General features: G+C 38.4%; 1 protein-coding gene across 2 annotated transcripts in view; it reads left to right on the top strand.

Moving 5' to 3' along the window:
* The window catches only part of LOC145503943 (uncharacterized), a 359,220-nt gene that overhangs the window by 283,073 nt on the left and 55,885 nt on the right, over positions 1–20,262 (top strand). Inside the window, exon 3 of one of the 2 annotated variants that reach the window (XR_014051945.1) lies at positions 17,770–20,202. Coding sequence is in view for 1 of the 2 variants with exons in the window: in XM_081484737.1 (XP_081340863.1) it covers positions 17,770–17,913 (144 nt within the window). In the remaining variant the exon portion in view is untranslated. Of the gene's footprint in view, positions 1–17,769; positions 20,203–20,262 lie in introns of those variants that run through there. The other variant, XM_081484737.1, reaches the window with a different exon arrangement.

A 20,262-nucleotide genomic window follows, 5' to 3' on the forward strand; every position in this document is an offset into this window, starting at 1 on the left:
ATGCAGAGTATATCATGAGAAACACTGGCCTGGATGAAGCACAAGCTGGCATCAAGATTGCCAGGAGAAATATCAGTAACCTCAGCTATGCAGACGACACCACCCTTATGGCAGAAAGTGAAGAAGAACTCAAGAGCCTCTTGATGAAAGTGAAAGAGGAGAGTGAAAAAGTTGGCTTAAGGCTCAACGTTCAGAAAACTAAGATCATGGCATCTGGTCACATCCCTTCTTGGCAAATAGATGGGGAAACAGTGGAAACAGTGTCAGACTTTATTTTTCTGGGCTCCAAAATCACTGCTGATGGTGACTGCAGCCATGAAATTAAAAGACGCTTGCTCCTTGGAAGGAAAGTTATGGCCAACCTAGACAGCATATTAAAAAGCAGAGACATTACTTTGCCAACAAAGGTCTGTCTAGTCAAGGGTATGGTTTTTCCAGTAGTCATGTATGGATGTGAGAGTTGGACTATAAAGAAAGCTGAGCACCAAAGAATTGATGCTTTTGAACTGTGGTGTTGGAGAAGACTTTTGAGAGTGCCTTGGACTGCAAGGAGATCCAACCAGTCCATCCTAAAGGGGATCAGTCCTGAGTGTTCATTGGAAGGACTGATGTTGAAGCTGAAACTCCAACACTTTGGCCACCTGATGCCAAGAGCTGACTCATTTGAAAAGACCCTGATGCTGGGAAAGATTGAAGGCAGGAGGAGAAGGGGACAACAGAGGATGAGATGGTTGGATTGCATCACCGACTCAGTGGACATGAGTTTGGGTAAACTCTGAGAGTTGGTGATGGACAGGGAGGCCTGGTGTGCTACAGTTCATGGGGTTGCACAGAGTTGGACACGACTGATTGACTGAACTGAACTGAAGTATAATTGAAACTCACTCTAAACATTTTTGTTCTTTATTTCTTGGCAGAATGTTTTCTATTTTAAAAATCCTTATAAGTAAGACTCTGTCTCATTCTTTCTTCCATATGCCATGAATTTATTTGATCTTCAGGATTATTTAGATTATTACGTAGACTCTTTGGCATTTCCATCCTTTTCTTTACACTACAGACACTCAGAGTGAAGTCTGAGTCAAGGTCACTATGCTCTACAGGGCAGCAGAATGTCTAAATGTCTGCTTTTCTTCCAGGTTCAGGTTGGGTGGGTAAGTAAAGCCACGTGTGTCTTTAGTACGCAAAGAAAGCCTTTAGCATCCATCAGTTGATGCTAGTCAAATTTGTGAAGCTGGGAAATATGTTTCCTAGAAACTCCTTGCCTATGTGGATCCATATTAGAAATTTGAGTAAGCTCTAGAAAAGAGACATGAAGCAGACCTCTTTGCAGTCAGATGTCTTCAAGAACATTGTTTAGCGATTCTCATCAGGCCCAGTTTATCATTTCTGTCTTCTGTTCTATGTTCAGATTTTTCCCACTTCAGGTCTTGTTGACCGAAGTGGCTTCAGGACAATTACCAGATGCTCTTGACCATGACCCCACAGGGATGGTAGCTGTAGCAGAGTTTTCTCTAGACCTAGCCACAAGCTCCCACTGAGGAGATTCACTTTAGCAGCTCGACAGACTTGGTTTCTGGGCTTCCCAGGTGGCACTAGTAGTAAAGAACCCGCCTGCCAAGTAGATGTAAAAGACACAGGTTTGATCCCTGAGCTGGTAAGATCCCCTGGAGAAGGAAATGGCAACCCACTCCAGTATTCTTCCCTGAAGAATTCCATGGACAGAGGAGCCTGGCTGGCTGGCACCTCTCTCCTTTATCTTCCAACTCTGTATTCCAGATGTTCATTTCTCAACTCCCACAATTGCCTAAAATATAATAACCATAATAAATTTTCCATAGCAATCATTGCATCTCTTTTACATCCATTGATGAACCCTGAGCAATAAAATAGGAATTTTTTGCATCTTGATTTTTTTTGAAAAATTGACTGTCACCATCATAAATCTTTTCTAATACTCTTCTCATTCTTTGATTTTTTTAGATTAGTCTTTGTACTGCGTCTGATACAAACTTTTCTGAGGATGAACTCCATAATACTAAAAGAACAACAGCAAAACTTTAATGAAGTTTATGTCTGTTATGTGGTGATTAATATTTTCCTAATGAAAAGTTTAAGGTCAGAGTTTACTCATTGATACATAGGATACTTTGACTGACTAGTATGGACCAATTACTGAGAGAGAAAATAGTGACCAAGACATAATCATTACTCTCATGAAATTTAAAATGTAGTGATTGGTTACTGGCAATTAAATAGTCAATAAAATACCATGTAAATTGTGTAACACTATAGTCAAGTTGAAGAAGAGTAGCAGCCAAGAACAGTGGAAGGGTGAAAATATTTCCTAAAAGAAATGAGATCTGTCTTGAAATACATATATTCTAGGGAAAAGAAACCAAATATTCAATAGCCCAAGATAAGAGCGAAATCCTGAGTTCCTTAGAGGAACTGAATGTGTTCAGTATGCTGAGAACACTGTCTGGGTGGTAAATAGTAACTGAGCAGGAAACTGGAGAGGTAGTGGGGACCTTTGAAGCTGCATTATTCTAACAAGGACTGATTAGAGGACATTAGGCAAAGAAACCATATAATTGTATTTTCTTCGACAAACATCACTGTCTGCAGTATGAAAAATTAATTAGAATAAAAGGTGGATTAAGAATAAAGACAAAGCCATCAGTCAGGGAGCTGCAGGTATAATCCTGTGGATGGTGGCCCCAAAGGAAGAGATATTCAGAATTGAGAATGTACAGGACTTTATGATTCATTGAAGGTAAGGGCAAGTAGAAATGAATGATCACTCCCAGCTCTCTTCCTTGGGCAAATGGAAAGATGGTTGTACCATTTACTATGATAAGAAATGTATGATGTCACAACATTTGCAATGTTATCAAGAAGATGGAATCTAAAGTCAAACAATAAGACAGACTATCCCTGGGAGAGTCTGCAGTCTGGGAAGAAGAGAGGATCCAGGTCCCTGAAAAATGCATCAAGTTTTCCAGGCTAAAAGATATCAGAACAGGAGACTGGATAGAAAATCAGTATTACAGAAGTCAAGAGAACAGAATATTTGAAGCCAGAGGGCATGAAAAACAATGTTGTATTTTAGTTGACCTTTTGATAAAATTTAAGTTGGAAGATCTGACTAAATTTTCATCTTGTACCTTCTTACTTAGTGTGTTATTTTTTTCCCTTTGTGAATATTCTTTCAGGGTTCCTTCTCTCTATTATAAAATTAATTTTGTAATTTATCTTCTAATTGCCCATATCCTGTTCATTGAACAGGGTTCATTGAACCCTTCCAAGAAACTAATGGGTTTTGCATCATTTTCTTTTTGATAATCCATTTGGTTTGGAACACCAGTGAAATAATGTAATTTCAGACACTAGAATCACTTCACTGTAACCTAGCTTGAACTTTTTTTTCATGTATTTTTGGAACCTGATCCATGAACAAGAATCACTCACCTCAGTCACTTAACAATGACTTTGGGAAGAATTTCTTCCTTTAGTAATTTTAGAAACCATAGGGACCATATAAGGACTCTATTGATGAATACCACAAATTAAAAGAAAGAGGAAAACAGTGCAAAAACCACTTTATAATGGAAAGTGTTAACTTTTAAGGATGAGCAGCTGGGATTTCTATATCAGGCAATCAGAGCAAAACCCTTGTGTATTAATGCACTATGCTTTCCAAAGATTTTTTAAAAATATCTTACAGTGGGTTGTGCATGTTCTCTCCCTCTGTCTGGGAGCCTTCAGGTGCATAATTTCTAATAAAGATGACCATGGCTCACTCTTCCTTGTACCCAAGGGAATAGTTCTGCTGGATAAAATTTCTCAGCTTATTCATCATTTCTCCTTAAGGACTCTGAGATGAAGGCTGCAGATGAAATTATTCTATCTTTCCAAGTGATAAATTTTATGTTCCTTTATGTTCCCCAAAGATAGCATTAGGCTTTGAGAAGGACTCCTTCGAAACTCAAATCTAGTGCAGTCACAGGTCAGGTTGAGACTAAGGTCTCGGCCACTACTTCTCCAGAGGTGACCACCAGAGTTCCTTCCACTCGTTCAGAGACAAAACCTGTCAGTACGAAGGAAAAAATGTGTCCCCGTGGCCCATTTCCACCCTGAGTCTTTTTTGACAGAATAAGGACGGCTAGTTGGACCAAAGTTGCAGTCCTTTACTTATGTGCTGGGAACTCGATTTCTCTGGGAATAGTGCCAAGACCACCAGACTCATTGAACTCACAACTTTTTACCATCACATCATCAGAATGAATTCCAGTCCCTCTGGTCAATATTGGATTCCAACCAATGTGAGTCAGGTGAAAGGTTACTAACTTAAAATTACTTTGTGTTTTGGATTTTTTTTTAAATGTCTCTTTCTGACCCCTCCCCATTATCTTGGTAATTAACTTACATCTATTGCTTCTTTATATAAGTTTGTGTGTCACCATATACTGGATTCCAGGCTACTGGTTGACAAATGTCTGTTTGTCTTTATATGGTTATAATTATATAAGTTGAAAATGTTAATCCTTACTTAAGAAGGGATAGTTCACAGGGAAATTTTACAAATAAGAATGAAAAGTGAAAATTAGCTCTCAGGCTGCATTTTTATAAGGAAAAGATTCTGACTCCTCCTTTGGGTGTTGCCTTTTTGAAAAAATAAAGCTTAAATGAACACAGTGGCTTCATTACCTTGGCTAATAAGTTATATCAATGGAGAAGAGCTAGGCAAGATGGAAAAGTAAGATCACATTGAAGGACACATTCAGTTCAATATATGGCCTCCATGATGCTGATCTAGGCTTTGCTGGTAGATTGAAGGGCAGAGAGCAGACATAGTGGGGAAGGTACTGAAACTCTCAGATTCTAAGGTCTGAATAAGTTCAGAATATTTAAGCTTTAATAGTACCAGCTAAAGCAGCTACCCCAAATACCTAATTCAGCTCATAGCAACAAAATTTTATTAATTCCTCCAAAGAAAAAGTGCATATATATTCCCCTGATGTTCATAAAATTTCACGATGGGATTTGTTGTTGTTGTTGCTGTTGTTGTTCTGTTTTGATTTGTTCTGTAAGTCAAGGGATGTGATTGGAATTTTTCAGACTGGTACTTCTCCAGTCTTTAATTCTCTGTTTTGAAATAAAATTACCTTCATATTACTATCAAAGATGGAGTAAGATAGTCTTCGTGCTGATAGAAATAGTTACTCTGTAAAGGTCACACCTGCCTAAAACCCCTGGGCAGGCTTCTGAAAGGGTGTACACTCAGGCCCGAGGAAGCCACAACCATCTTCCCTTTAACCAGATCATCAGCCTGCTCCCGGAGTAGGCTTCCTTCCCCCAAGACGCAGGCCTAGAGTTTTCGAGTTGGAACACTTCACAGAGCGCTGGAGCTTCTGGCCTCTATTCCCAGCTGCACCATCAGATCACAGAGTGACCTTCTGCAAGTGAGCGTCTGTGTGATGTGGAGTTGGTTACGTTGTGCAGGGAAGAGTTAGCATGCATGGTCAGTGTTCACTGTAAGCGTCTTGCCTGAAAGGTGTTGCATGCTCTGAGGAAGGAAGGTTACTGCATGATGTCATTGCTTCCAACATATGCTCAGATGTTTTAAAAAAAGAAAACAGAAGGTAGGATAACGAAAGCAAGCCTCTTTTCTCGGAGGGTGTTTCAGGGATTGTAGGAGGGATGCACAGATAAGTAGGTGGCAGGTTGTTTTCCTACCATAAAGCACAACTTTTGCATCATGTCACTCTGACAAGTGGAATTTAAAAGATATTTCCAGCAAGGTGTGATGTACGCTGGAAATGTTTGATGAAAGAACATGGGGACGTGATTGGGGACCTGGAAATATGGAGTTGATTTGAACCTTTCGATGAAAATCCTCTTTTCTGGGTTGTTTCCATGACTTGTATTATTACCGTGATGACATTTGCATTCTCCAGCTCAGGATTAACTAGAGAGGAAGTAAGGGCTCAGTTCAATTGCTTTAGTGAGCACATAAACCATGACCTCTCCTGGAAGATAATTCTAATTAAAGGATAGTAAACCCTAAGTCCATTTGCCTCTAACATGGGTAATAGAATTATACACAATTGTAACATTTGCCTGAATATGCAGAGGAAATTTTTCTTCATTGTCATTTGCATCCTGGTTTTGAGTTGAAAGCAGTCATAATTTTCACATGGTGATGTCAGATCCATTCCCACAACAGAGATTAGACAATACCACAAACACAGATTTATGGTTTCATGGGAAAAATCTCCTGTTTTCAAACATTTGTCTTTAACAGTAGGCTACTGGCAGGGAGGGAAGGCCACCAGTTGCACATGGAAAGGATGGTATCAATGATGAACAACGCACCAGCACAGACCCTGGTTGCTTCTATTGTCCCTGCTCCCACTCACAACCTCCATTCCTCTGGGATATTTAACATTAGCCATTATAGATTGAGCGCATAGTACATTGGTGGCATCACAGCTCATTTGTGTAAGAGAACTATCAAATGTTCATTATCATTAACAATAAAAAATACAATGCTTTCTATCAAGGTAATTTCTATTTTCAAATATTAGAGCAGTCTTTTTAAAAATATTCCATAGTTGAGGAAGCTAAAAGAAAACTTTACTTCACTTACAAGCAAAACATCAAAACTTCTAGGTTTAAAACAGCTTTTTTAACTTGCTAAAATTTTCAGATTTTCTAATAATATTATGACACTACACTTAGTAATTTCAGAATAATTACTTTAAAAAAGCACTGCCTGCATCTTAGTATTTTATGATCATTTAGTGCTGTCTTTGTTTATCTCTTTAAATACTATCTTCTTCCAAAAAAGACTTAAAGGGATTTGTAAATATGTTCACAGTATAGTAAGATGAAATAAATACATGATCAAAGTGAGGCAAAAAAACCCCCCAAAAAACTAAGCGGTGTAATTAGAGTGAGGATAGTATTAACTCTTTCATATAGTTTTCTCCATTTCCCAGAGATGAGTGATTTGGATCTCCACTTTCTAAAACCCTAATGAAATGGTGAAATAGTGCCAATTAAAGCAGTAATTCTCAAAATGTCATCTGAGTATACCTTAGTGCCCCTTAGATGCTTTGGGGGGTACAAAGTGAAATTATTTTCATAATAAAAACAATATTTGCCTTCTCTCTCTTGATCACACAGTGGAATTTTCCAAAGATCACATGACCATCACTCTGATGGTGGAGTTACTCTGAAGGCTAATGGAATCAGCCTTGTGTGCCTGTAGATGTTTGTATTTGCTTCAGTTTCTCATGTGGTACATTCCACATAAACAAAAGCACTTTGAAGTCCTCAATCCTTAGGAGTATGAAAGAGTTCTGTTCTAAAATAGGAACAATTTTGTTAGTTGTCAGTTTCCTTACATTAAGGCCTATAGATTGTCATTTGTAGAAACTTAATAGATATTATTCTATCTGCTCATGAACAGATGAGTAACTTTTAGGTTATTTATGATGTACTGTAATCATCAGGAAAGCAGTGGATCTTATTGGACTCTTATTTTGAAGGTATTGGTCAAAGATCCTTTGAGGAACTGATGAAAACCATGAACCCTCTTAACTAAACCCAACAATGGACACACAGATATTACAGAGAATTTCATAATGTTTTTTAACACCTCAAAGTCTGTCAGTTGACACCATAGAGTTCTAAGAACTGCACAAGGAAACCGAGAAATCCTGGTTTCTTATAATTGATGTCTTTAAATTGCTTTATAATACAGTTTCAATGTAAATTTGGGTAATAAGATACAGAGAGGCTTAATGAATAGTGGTTTCTTTTTATCGTTTTTCTCTTGTCATCTCTGTTTCTCCCCAGAGTATAAATTAAAGTGTTTCTAGTTATATTGTAACTCATTCTATTCCAGAAAGAAATAGTATTTCTGATCATGTTGGTGAATGGAAGGTTTTGCAAGCTCAGCTTTTCTTCCTTAGATCCTAAAAATAGTAACCTCAATTACATAGCATAAATCTCTTTCTTTGAAATATTCTAATGATCTCAAAAATAAAAATGCTGAAGTCTCATAGATTTAAAAAACTTGACTACTTGCAGCTAGGTGAGCTGATGTAGGACTGTGGAGACTCTCATGAGGAATGTTTAGTTCCAACTACAGCTTCTGAATTTCTAAGATGTATTTATTGAGTGACTCCCGTAATACAGACCTGGGCACTATAGGGACTATTTGAGTACAGTATGACATTTGGCTGAGACTCAATGAATATATAAGACATAATTCATATGTGAGTAGATGTTTTTATGTGGGAGATAGTATAACATAATCAAGCAGAATGGTTGAAAAGAATGTTTCTAAATTCAGAAATATTGATGGGTGATAACATTTACTGACTGTATGACTTGAGCAAATATTTTAATCTTGTCTATTGAATTGGCACAAAGAGCCAATAGGGTTGATACATAGGGTTATTGTGAGAATTAAATTTTGTGATTCATGTGAAGTACAGAGGAGTGTGTGTCATATAACAAGTGCTCAGTAAATGTTATTACAGAAAGTGCTGTGGGATGTGATGCAATGAAAAACGCAATATGAATTTGGAGAAGGAAAGGATCACCAGGGGTCAGAAAGGTCTAAGGGAGAGTTCATGAAAGAGGTAAGGCTTCAGCTGTGGGGCTACTAAGTGGAGTGGGGAGTTATAAACTTCTTGGTGCACCATAAATTTAAAATCTAATGGAGGAAAGAGGATCAGCCCCTATATGTATAAGCACAAGTGTCAAATACATGGAAAGAATGCTTAGGTCTCTAGAGATATGCATAGAAGTGCTAAAACACAGGCAAATGAAAAGGATAAAGAGTGGGTGTGAGTTATTATAAAATGATTGGAATAGAACTAAGTATATTGCACTACTTATGGGACCAGATTGTTCCATTCATCCCTCCCAAATTAAATTTCACTTTCCTCATAGGAATCTTTTGTGGTTAATGGTTCCAAAGGGAGGACTTATCTTTTGTTTTATTTATTTTGGAGGAAACATACCTTATGCACACAGAAAATACACACACATGCACACCCACACCCCAAAAATGAAGCACCAAAACTCTGTACCTTTGAAGACATTTATGCTTTTTTCTCTTCATTTAGCGAATTAAAAAATATGGAAGGTATTTTAGAGAGGGCTCACAAGTACATGTTAATGGAAATATATGTCTGTAGAAAAATTTCAAGGATATCCTAAAGTAATGGCTTTCCTGATTTTTTTAATGATCATGATATATCCTGGCTTTATTAGTACACTTTTCCTGATTAAGAACCCCCATTACACTAATTAAAATAACACCATCTGGTTTTAATACTGCATAATAACTCTTCCTCCTCTTAATCCCAGGGCTAAAGCAACATTCAGTCTGGACCATTCAAAGGTCATGCGGTGTTAGCTTGCTTGCTGCTACAATTTATGGATTTGTTGGTGGAGGATCCTGAGAGATAGGGGTGCTGGAAACTGTATAAAAAGTAGGTCGAGGATCCAGAAGAAAGATATTAGAGTTGTGCGCATACATGATAACTTCTTTTTTAATTTATTTATTTTTGGCTGGACTGGGTCTTCCTTGCTGTTCAGGCTTTCTCTAGTTACAGTCAGTCGGGGCTACTCTCATGGTAGTGCGAGGGCTGCTCATTGCGGTGGCTTCTCGTTGCAGAGCACAGGCTCTAGGCGTGTGGGCTTCAGTAATTGAAGCACATGGGCCCAGATGTTGTGGCACAGCAGCTCAGGTGCTCTGCAGCATGTGGAATCCTCCCCCAGGGACAGAGATCAAACCCCTGTCCCCTGCGTTGGCAGGCAGATTCTTATCTACTGCGCCACCAGCGAAGTCCTACATGCTAGATTCTGCTTTCAGAATGGATACTCCAGATTCTAGAGAGAAGACTTTTTCAAGAGGTAGCATTTCATGGATCTTTATGAATTATGGAAGCAAGCCATGTGAACATCAGGTGGGAATGTGTGTATGGAAACTACACTAGGCAAAAGGACTGAAGGAAGGGTGAGTTTGATGAGAACAACCTTGGTGAATTCAAAGAACAGGAAAAAGAAAAGCTTGACTGGAGTGGGGTGAGAGAAAGGGAGAGAGATGGGAAAGGAGCTCTAAAAGATAGGCAGAGGCCAGACCACATTGAATTTAGAGGCTATTCTGAGGGTAATGAGAGACTGGAGTTTTTGTAGCAGAGAAATCTGTGATATTTCACTTGTTACCAAATATACAACAAGAAAAGATCCCACATTCATTTAAAAAATAGCAATTGGTAATCAAATGCAGGAGTGGTTGCAATTGAAGAAAGTAAGAGACTCCAGCTCCCCAAGGCTCTAATCAATTGCTGTTGGGCAGAAATGCAGATCTAGCATTTTCCTATAGTTCAGGGTGGTATGTTTTCTTTTTCAGGAGGGTCTAGAAATCCATGTTTTTTTATGGGAGGCTATATGTGAAGATAATATAGTTTTTATTTTATTGCTTTAATATTTTTATGCAAAAAATTACTTGTAAAATCATAGCTCTAGCCTTTTATGAGCATATGAATAATGAATAACTGCTTTTACACACCATTAGCAGTTAGGTTTTCAGATAGGCTAGCCAGCATATCAACAAGGGCACAGGTAACAGATTGTGGGATGCTAGGCAGTTAAGACGGAGAAGGCAATGGCACCCCACTCCAGTACTCTTGCCTGGAAAATCCCATGGACGGAGGAGCCTGGTAGGCTGCAGTCCATGGGGTCGCTAAGAGTCAGACACGACTGAGCGACTTCACTTTCACTTTTCACTTTCATGCATTGGAGAAGGAAATGGCAACCCACTCCAGTATTCTTGCCTGGAGAATCCCAGGGACGGCGGAGCCTGGTGGGCTGCCGTCTGTGGGGTCGCACAGAGTCGGACACGACTGAAGCGACTTAGCAGCAGCAGGAGCAGGCAGATAAGAATAAGTGGTGACTCATCTTCAGAAAACATTAGGGATTCAGTGGATTGTCTTGGAAACATAAGGAGGAACAGAATAAAAGAGAAAGGAAGCAACCCTAATCAACAAGGACCTACTGTATAGTCCAGGAACTCTGCTCAATATTTTGTAATAACCTAAATGGGAAAATAACTTGAAAAAGGATAGATACATATATATATGTAACTAAATCACTTTGCTGTACACCTGAAACAAGCACAACATTGTTAGTCACCTATACTCTCATATAAAAAAAATTAAGCATGTTTAATCAAAAAGTCAAGCTATATCACATGTAGATGGAAAATGTTTTCTAGAAATTAATCTTATATATATAATGTTCTAAAAGTCAGATTTTTTTTTTGTAAAAAAAACTTCCTATTTTCGAAATGCTAGAAATAATCCACAGTTTTCTAAAATCACCATACAACCCAGTGCTTGTAAATTCAAGTGGTTAGTAGACAGTACTGAACAAACTTGGAAGCCAGATGAAGCCCTGGCCTTGATGATGTAACATCTTGATGAATTTACATCTTGGCTTGCATAGACTGTGAGTGAGAACAGTGATGAGGCAAAGCACATTAACGTTTAGACCTGGTCAGGTATCAGTCAGGTTCCTGGCTGGAAGCAGGTGGCAGACAAAGGTTACTGAGGAGAGATTAATGAAGCACTATTTAAAATGGTGTGGGTAGTGTTAGGAAAAAACAACAAGGAATATTCACATCTTCAGGGCTAGGATTAGCATGAAGTAATGTTGGTATGACTGAAGGAATCATTCCTGAAACCTGGAGAGGACTTAGAAGAAATATGCTCATGCCTGCCTGTGGCCTTTGGTGGAAGAATATAGCCACTGCCAGACTCTGCCACATCAAGGCAGGAGCCAAATGTAGATACACTCTGAGCCATCTGTTCTTATTCCCAGACCTTCCTCGGGTGTCTTCCAATGGCCAAACCCAGAAAGGAGCTAGAGATTTAGAGAGCTTCCTGACCACAGTTGGTGTTGGTCAGTCTTGTGGGACACAGGAGGACAAAGGTAGACCACCCAGCACAGTCATACAACTCTTTAAAAAAATGATTTAAAATACTTTATAACCTTTAATATCAATCCAGTAAGCATTAAAAACATTTCCAATTTATTTGTGTGAAAACGAGTTGCAAACTAAAAGTTGTAGCTTTTTTTTTTTTTTTTAACTAGCAAATTGTGGCCATTATGCAAAGTCTTTTCTTACCTGACTCTGATTCTTCAAGTTTTTGTTTTCTTTAAAGGAAAGAAATGCTTCTCAAGAGTACTTTTCATATTCTGGTGAAAATTACTCATCCAACCCAGGGTTTTTAAGAAAACACAATCTGAACTCACAATCGGCCTCACGTTCCTATTAAGGAGTCGGATGTAGTGAATGAATGGAGGGAACAAGGGAGAGCATCTGTGAAGCACTGTTTATAATATAAGAATCACCATTCTTCCAGGAGCTGTTCGATTCTCTAGGCCACACTAGGCAAAGAAGCAAAATATACGTATAGTAATATTTTTAAAAATATATAAAAGAACTTGGCCCACAAGTAAAGCACAGGTGTCAAATCAAAGCATATTGGACATGGTTTGGGCAAATCTCCACCTTCACTTCCTCTGGCCCCGACTCCAGTGACACTGGCAAGTCATTTTGTTCAGTCTGTATTTCTGTTTCCCTGGCAGATGATTGGACCCTCTTTGAATGTATGCAGTCAAAGAGTGATTAACACATTTGTATCATGTGTAGTAATTCTGTGTATTATCTAAATAGGTATAATGTTTTGGTACAAGTAGCATAGAACATAGTGTAAACTCAGTGGAACCTTAAACTGATTTTTTACAAAATAACAAGATGTTCAAAGAAGTAATGATTAACTTTCTGATATGAACTGTGTTTCACAGCAGAATGTGAGGTGAGGTGGGATGGAGATTCAATCACTATTTTAGCATGTTAGTCATACCAGAGGAAATTCCAATCATATACTCTCCAAATCCTGCTTTGAAAAATCCCATTCCTGCTTTCCATTCTTTTATGAAATTTTGAACTTTTAAATTACCTTCCAATTGTGCACCTGTCAAGTGATAGATCATCTATTTGTAAACTTTATAAACTTATTCTTGGTAACATTGTCCAAAATACTAATTGGATAGATTTGTCCCCTGGAAAGAAGTGGCTGGGGAGAATTATCTGCTGAGGAGAAAATGATGTTTTCTCCAATTAGCCCACATTCTAGCACTAGCTACTATGATTTCAGGGGAAATAAGGAAAGTGCTTTAGGAAGTACTCGGTAAACCTTGGGAGTGAAGAAATGGTTATAAAAGATGTCCTTTAGCCTCAAGTCTGATACTAATGAGCTCTGTGGTAGTAGGCAAGCCACAGAATCCCCCATAATCCTGAAAACGGTCATCATTTCCAAATGAAGGCAGCATAGACTAATTGATAAGAGTGCAGGGTCTGGCTTCAGAGAGTCAGTCTCAAATCTTGGCTTCACCATGCTTTGCTATAGAGTAGTTGCTGTGAAAAGTGACCAGAGATGATGGGGAGGCATCAGTAAGCCAGCACCTGGTCCACAGTCAACCTTCAAAAGAGACAGGAGTTGCAAGCATATTATAAGGAATAAAGCATCTTGAGACACTTGATGGCATTTCTGAAGCAAATAAGAAGTGCTGTGTAAATAGTAATGATTATTATCATCACTCTTGTGTATGTTTCCTATGGGAAAGTCCTTATGAATATTCCTCTTTGCCAACTGACGATGAGATAAGAGCTGGATTCTCAGTAAGATGACTTGAAGCATCAGAAAGGAATGTTGGACTAGTGCAGTGTTCTTTTCAGATAGTCTCTAAATCACTGTTTTTTCTGTGAAGCCCCCACCCATAACAACCAGTTTTCACCCAATCAGTCCTCCTTTTCCAGTGCTGCATTTGACTTATTTCAAAGCTACTGAAACAAAGATTTTTCCAAGGAGAGCTCGCGTAACAGTTCTGATTCTTGAAGATTTTCTCAAATTGCCTCTGCTTTTTCTTCCATCCACATGGTCACTCTCCTCAGCCTGTCTCACTCTTAACACTGAGTAGTTTCCCCACCCCTAAGGTGGGTTTTCCCTGTTAAATAACAGATACCCACTCTCCTCTAACCTTAAAATAGTGTTTTGAGTGACTTAACACTCATTTACAAAATAAATCCTGTTTTCAAGGGTTTTTCTTAAACCACTTTTATTTCAAGAGAAGTTAGCACAGCAACCCCAGACTTTCCTTAGGTAATGTTCAGTTTTCACAGTCCCAAACTGAAGCCCATGGTATACTGGGGCATTTACACCCCATAGAGAACTCAAGGTCCCTTAAAATGTAAAAATGAATTTTGCGATATCCTCCTCTGAGGCATCATTAAAAGGTAGCATCACTATATTTTGATCTCAGTAAGTTATAAGACATGGATGTATGTTAAATAGCTTGAATAATGCTGTGCAATTCCCATAGACATTGCTTAGTCTTCCCATTATCTAAATAAGCTTGAAGTAATGGCATACAATTGGGCACAGAATAAATAGCTATTGAAACAGGCAAAAAACACAGCTGCCAGGAGCAATAGCCAAGATAGTGAAATAAATGGTCGATAAAATGATCTCAATTTCAAAGTCTGCCTGAGAAGCTTAAGTAGGACTTAGAATATTTTACATGCACTAGCTGATCTGATGTTCTCCATCTGTTACTGGGCCCTGGAGGCTGACTGGCCATTAAACACAGAATGATGACTGGTGTAGCAGGTGCAGTGAAATGGGAAGGTGTGGAACAAATAAAACAAGTCCATGGCATCTGTAAGAAATGCTGACCCCCAGGAAATTTTAAAAGGTCGTTCACTGCAGTATTCATGACGTATGTGTGAGAGGTATGATGGCCAGTGTATTTCTCTTGAAAGTACTTCAATTACTTGCATATTGTTATTTCTTTAGAATCCCAAGATCCTACACTATACAATTACTTAAGACTCAAAAGAGAACTATGACTTTTTTTTGACAAATTGCCCTTTAATGCAGTGCATTGGCCCAGTGTCAATGGGAGTGTTGCCTGAGCTACACCCTTTGCTAAAATAGTTTTCTAAACCTACTGCTGAGAGTCAACTGTTCTCTTCCTGTAAGCTTTCCTTGACACTCTTTGACATCTGCCTCAAATTGAAGCTCCTTATTAGCACCTTTTAGTATTTCTACCATATCTCTCCATGCATGTCATGCTCTCTCTCCTCAGTCTCTATGCTCTGGTACCTATTTATTCCCTTTTCTATATCTTCCTGATGCCCCTCATCCTTTCATTTGTCTGCAACTGCTTCCCTTAGCGCATCCAACAAGTTCTCTCTTTTTATTGATGCAATTCCTCCTTCATATAACTTTTCATTATGTTCTCAAGATGTCTGGTGGGAAACAAAGGGAAATTTTCTAAAGAATTGTCAGTATTCTACTGAGGGCAATTCTTTATATATTAACTATGACAGCACTGTTCAGGGAAGAGGTATTTTTTAAATCTTTCTTTTCTCATCAATACTTTCTCCATGTTCTTGATCCTTATATGAGGCTAAAGAGGTTTTACTTTCTCTCACAACCCTCATCCAGATCAACAGCATATCCAGTTGCCTCCATCTCCAGCATATCCTAAGTCCAGTGATCTGTCAGTACTTCTACCTTATCTCACCATTTAAGTCACTAACAGTTCTTGCCTGAATGTGCTAGTCTCTTTTCTACATAGCAGCTTAGGTGGTCCTTTCAAAGTGTGTCAGCTCATGCTACTCTCCTGCTCAAAAGCTCATGCCAGCTTCATATCTCTTTCAAAATAGATGTATTTATGATGGGCAGTAAGGGTCTACACAGTCTGACTCAACTCTTTGACCTCATCCTCTCTCTCTCTTCCCTTACCCATTCTATCCCAGTCTGCCTCTCAATTTCTTCCCATGGTCAAATGTTTACTTTTTGCTCTTCCTGTGCCACTGTTTCTCCAGACCACCCCTCATTTCATTCAGGTTTCTACTAATGTTTGCTTCCTCTGAGAGATCTTCCCTGACTGCAAAAGTTAAAATAACAATCCTCATCTCCCTCTGTTCCTTTACCCTGCTTCCATTTTCTTCATAGGGCTCATATCTCCTCTCCTGTAGTATTTATACAATTGTTACTTAGTTATTTTCTGCCTCCTAGCCATTTCCCTGAAAAATAACTGGAGGTTAAAAACAATGAATGAATAAACTTTACTGGTTTGGTTTTCTGTTTGTGCCCACTGTACCTACAAAGTTGCCTAGCATGATAGACATTGCCCTTCGTGAGTACGTGTTGAGTGAAGGAATGTTAAATTGGGATTGTCTTCTATGCCCCTGTGCACTCTTTGCTAAAATAATTTCCAGAAGTATCTGTAGCAGTTTTATTTCAGGAATTTGTGTTGGTGTGCTTCTACGATTAGAACAAATGCAGGGCTGAGGGAGTAAGGAATTCCACAGTATGAAGCAGTGGAAGCAGCCACTGCGGTACAGTCCTGTAAAGGTCAGCTTGCAGGAGACTGTGGAGGCCACATCACCCAACTAAACCTGTTCTCAGATAAGCATTGGTAATGCTTTGAATATGCTGAGAGCAAAAGAAGCCACAATGAGGCCCACACCACAGCAGACTTCTAACTTGACCAGTTTTACACAAAGGCAGCAATACTTCAACTAACATTCTCTAAAAGTAGGTGAAGAACATCGCTGGGATTCTCCCTTCTCTCCACCCCAATTTATGGTAAACTATAGTTCTGTATCTAACATCTTGGTGGGACATTTTTCCCACATAAGTTTAGGTATACAGGCCATGGGTTCCAGACAGCTAATTTGGATTGGTTGACTTTAGCAAAGCAAAAACAAAGATTTTCTCCATTCATCTTTCTTCACGTAGATTCCAAGCATCTCTACTGTGGTTTTTGACAACACCAAGTCCTAGATTTGTTAATAGCACATTCTCTGAGATACCTGTTCTATGAAGTAGAGATGGGCTTCTTTTCTCAATGTGGTGACAGTTTTTACTTAATCTTGTGCATCCTAAAATTTTATTGGGCTTTTTAAAAGTGAAAGTCTCTCATTCCAGTGAGACACAGTCCATTCCATAGCTGTTGGAATCCCACTTCACCCAGGCATCCAGAACTGTTCTGGCAACTCATAGACTGAGAGAAGGAATTTATGGTTACCAGAGGGGAGGTGCTACAGGGAGGGATAGCACTGACAATGGAAGTCTGGCACTGTCAATGTACTGTGTGCTGTGATTAGCTGCTCAGTTGTGTCCGACTCTTTGTGGCCCCATGGACCATAGCCCACCAGGCTCCTCTGTCCTTGGGGATTCAACAGGCAGGAATACTGGAGTGGGATGCCATGTCATCCTCTAGGGGAGCTTCCCAAACTGGGGATCAAACCCAGGTCTCCCACTTTGCAGGGGGATCCTTTACTGTCTGAGCCACCAGGAAAGCCCACTGACATGTACATACTACTGTATTTAAAAGAGATAACCAATAAGGACCTACTATAAAAAATTAAAAAGTGAATTAGTTTACAGTAAACAAACAAAAAATAACTCCTCTGGCTGAGTCAGAGCAGAAAATGGAATGAGGGAGAAATACTTTAGCTGTGAACTTGAGGATTTTGAATTTTGATTTCCTTTGACTCTATTCTGTAGAGGAAGATAGCAAATGTATAGTATTATGTCATCAGCAAACAGTCACAGTTTTACTTCTTTTCCAATTTGGACTCTGTTTATTTTTCTTTTCTAGGACTTCCAAAACCATGTTGAATCAAAGTGGTGACAATGGACATCCTTGCCTTATTCCTGATCTTAGAGGGAATGCTTTCAACTTTCCACCATTGAGAATGATGTCAGCTATGAATTTGTCATATACGGCCTTTATTATGTTGAGGTAAGTTCCCACTTACCGCAAGAGAGATAAGAGAGCTTTTGTCTTAAATGGGTGTTACATTTTATCAAAAGTTTTTCCTGCCTCTATTGAGATGATTATTTGGTTTTTATTCTTCAATTCGTTGATGTGGCATATCACAACGGTTGATTTGTGGATACTGAAGAATCCTTGCATCCTTGGCATAAATCCTACATGATCGTGGTAAATGATCCTTTGAATGTATTGTTGGATTCAGTTTGCTACTAGTTTGTTAAGCATTTTCATGTCTATGTTCGTCAGTGATATTGGCCTGTAATTTTCTTTTTTGTGTGATACTTTTGTTTGGTTTTGGTATCAGGGTGACGGTGGCCTCATAGAATAACTTGGGAGTGTTCCTTCTTCTGAAATTTTTTGGAAGGGTTTTTTGGAAGGATAGGTGTTAACTCTTCTCTAAATGTTTGATAGAGTTTGCCTTGAAGCCATCACTATTTCAATTTCAGTACTTGTGAAAGGTCTGTTCATATTTTCTATTTCTTCCTGATTTATTTTGCACGGTCATACCTTTCTAAGAATTTGTCCATTTCTTCTGTGTTGTCCATTGAAGATAGCAAATATAGACTGATTTCTCTGGACTTCAACTTATTTTGGTTTTAACATGCAACAAGATATAAATTTTGTACTTGAATTCATTCCAGGAATTTTTTAATGGAAGAGGCTTTATATTAAAAAGTGGGGTATCTGTTTTGTCAGAATTTTATGACTGAAGTGCTTTTATACATTTTATTACCAGATACACGTGTTATTTAATCTCACTACAGAACCTCTAATCAACTATATTAGTAATATGATGGACATAATTTGTATTATAAAAAGGAGGCAGCTATTGGATTTTTATTTTTCAGTCCTGAGGATAGTGTGATTTTAGAGTCAGTTGAATTAGTGAACTATTTTCATCCATTTTACAATTTTCTGGGGATAAAACCTAAATTGCCTAGAGGATCCATAAAGAGGGAGTAATTGGCATTGGGGAAATGACCTCATCTAGTAGAGAGCTTCTCAGATTTTGGTTACAACCCTTACCTTCACCATAGTCAAATGTTGATGTAGACTCGATTAATATAAAGATCTGGGGAATAAAATGGAGAGAAGGTCTTCTTTTCTAATCCTTAATTTAGTTTTATGTGAAATATATAATCTTTGTCTCACTTCATCCCTTACTCCTTTCGTGTGGTATGAATTACCCAGTTTTAGAGAATTTCAAATAAGAGATGCTTGAATGATAAATGCATTGTTCCATTTTCTCTTCACCCTTCTTCTTTGGCAGTAACTTCCAGAAGAAAGTGTCTCATTCGATTCTGCCAAGGTATACCATAAGTCTTACAGGGGCAGCTCCAACAGGTAGAACTGATATTGTCTGGTGTTTCCTGACAGTGTGCACGGATTCTATCTCCTTGCCCACAGATACATGCCACACTCTCCATTATTAACTTTAGCAGCCACAGGGTTATCTGTCATCTACCTTTCTTTCTTATCCTTTTTCTCAAATGGACTCAATTTGAGGGAGGAGAAAGTGTAATTGATTGTTTCCCTTTAAATTCTAAGGCTGCAATAGGGTATTGTTTTTTCTTGGCTAAAAAGAAAGTCAGGACAATTCATCACTTCCACTGAGCTCAGTGGAAAAGAAAAATATCACCCGTATGATTGTTATAATCTAAAAATACACTGTAGCTTAGAAATCTGAATGTTCTCAATTTGAAGAAATGGATAACTATTTGTGAAAACACTAAGTGACTAATTAGAATAATGTGAGGAATTATTTCAGCCGTGCTTGAGATGTCTTCAATCCTGGCCTCTAACTATCAGACTGTTTAAGCTTCATTAAGCTGCCATGGCTGTACTTAATTCATTCCACTATGTTACAGAATGTTTATTTTCCACATTTCCATCCCATTAACATCTAATACAACATGTGCTCTTGCAACCACTCCCAGTCTCATAACTGATGAGTAATGTTTGTCAAACACTCCTGACATCTTTGTGTTCAGGAAGAAGGGGAAAAACCTTCCAGGGAACTAGATTTTAGTTCATGGGGCCCCACTGTAGCCACAGGGGTAAACATATTTTGTAACTTTTTGTGTCATACAGGAATGAACCAATACCTTAAGCATATTAGCATTTCTATTTGGAGAAATTTTGACCTAAAGTGAAGATTATAAGAAATACTATAGGTGACTTCAAGTGTTTTAAAGAGGTTTGTGAAATATTTGTGTTCTAAGATGTTTCAGAAGGAAAAAAAAAAAAAAGGAAAAATGGGTAGAAAGCACAAGTTAGAACACTATAGATTTAATACAGAAAAAAAATCAGTTCAGT

Source organism: Giraffa tippelskirchi, chromosome 1, assembly GCF_054371585.1.
Source record: "Giraffa tippelskirchi isolate mGirTip1 chromosome 1, T2T-mGirTip1v1.2.pri, whole genome shotgun sequence".
In the NCBI taxonomy this organism is placed as follows: Eukaryota; Metazoa; Chordata; class Mammalia; order Artiodactyla; family Giraffidae; genus Giraffa; species Giraffa tippelskirchi.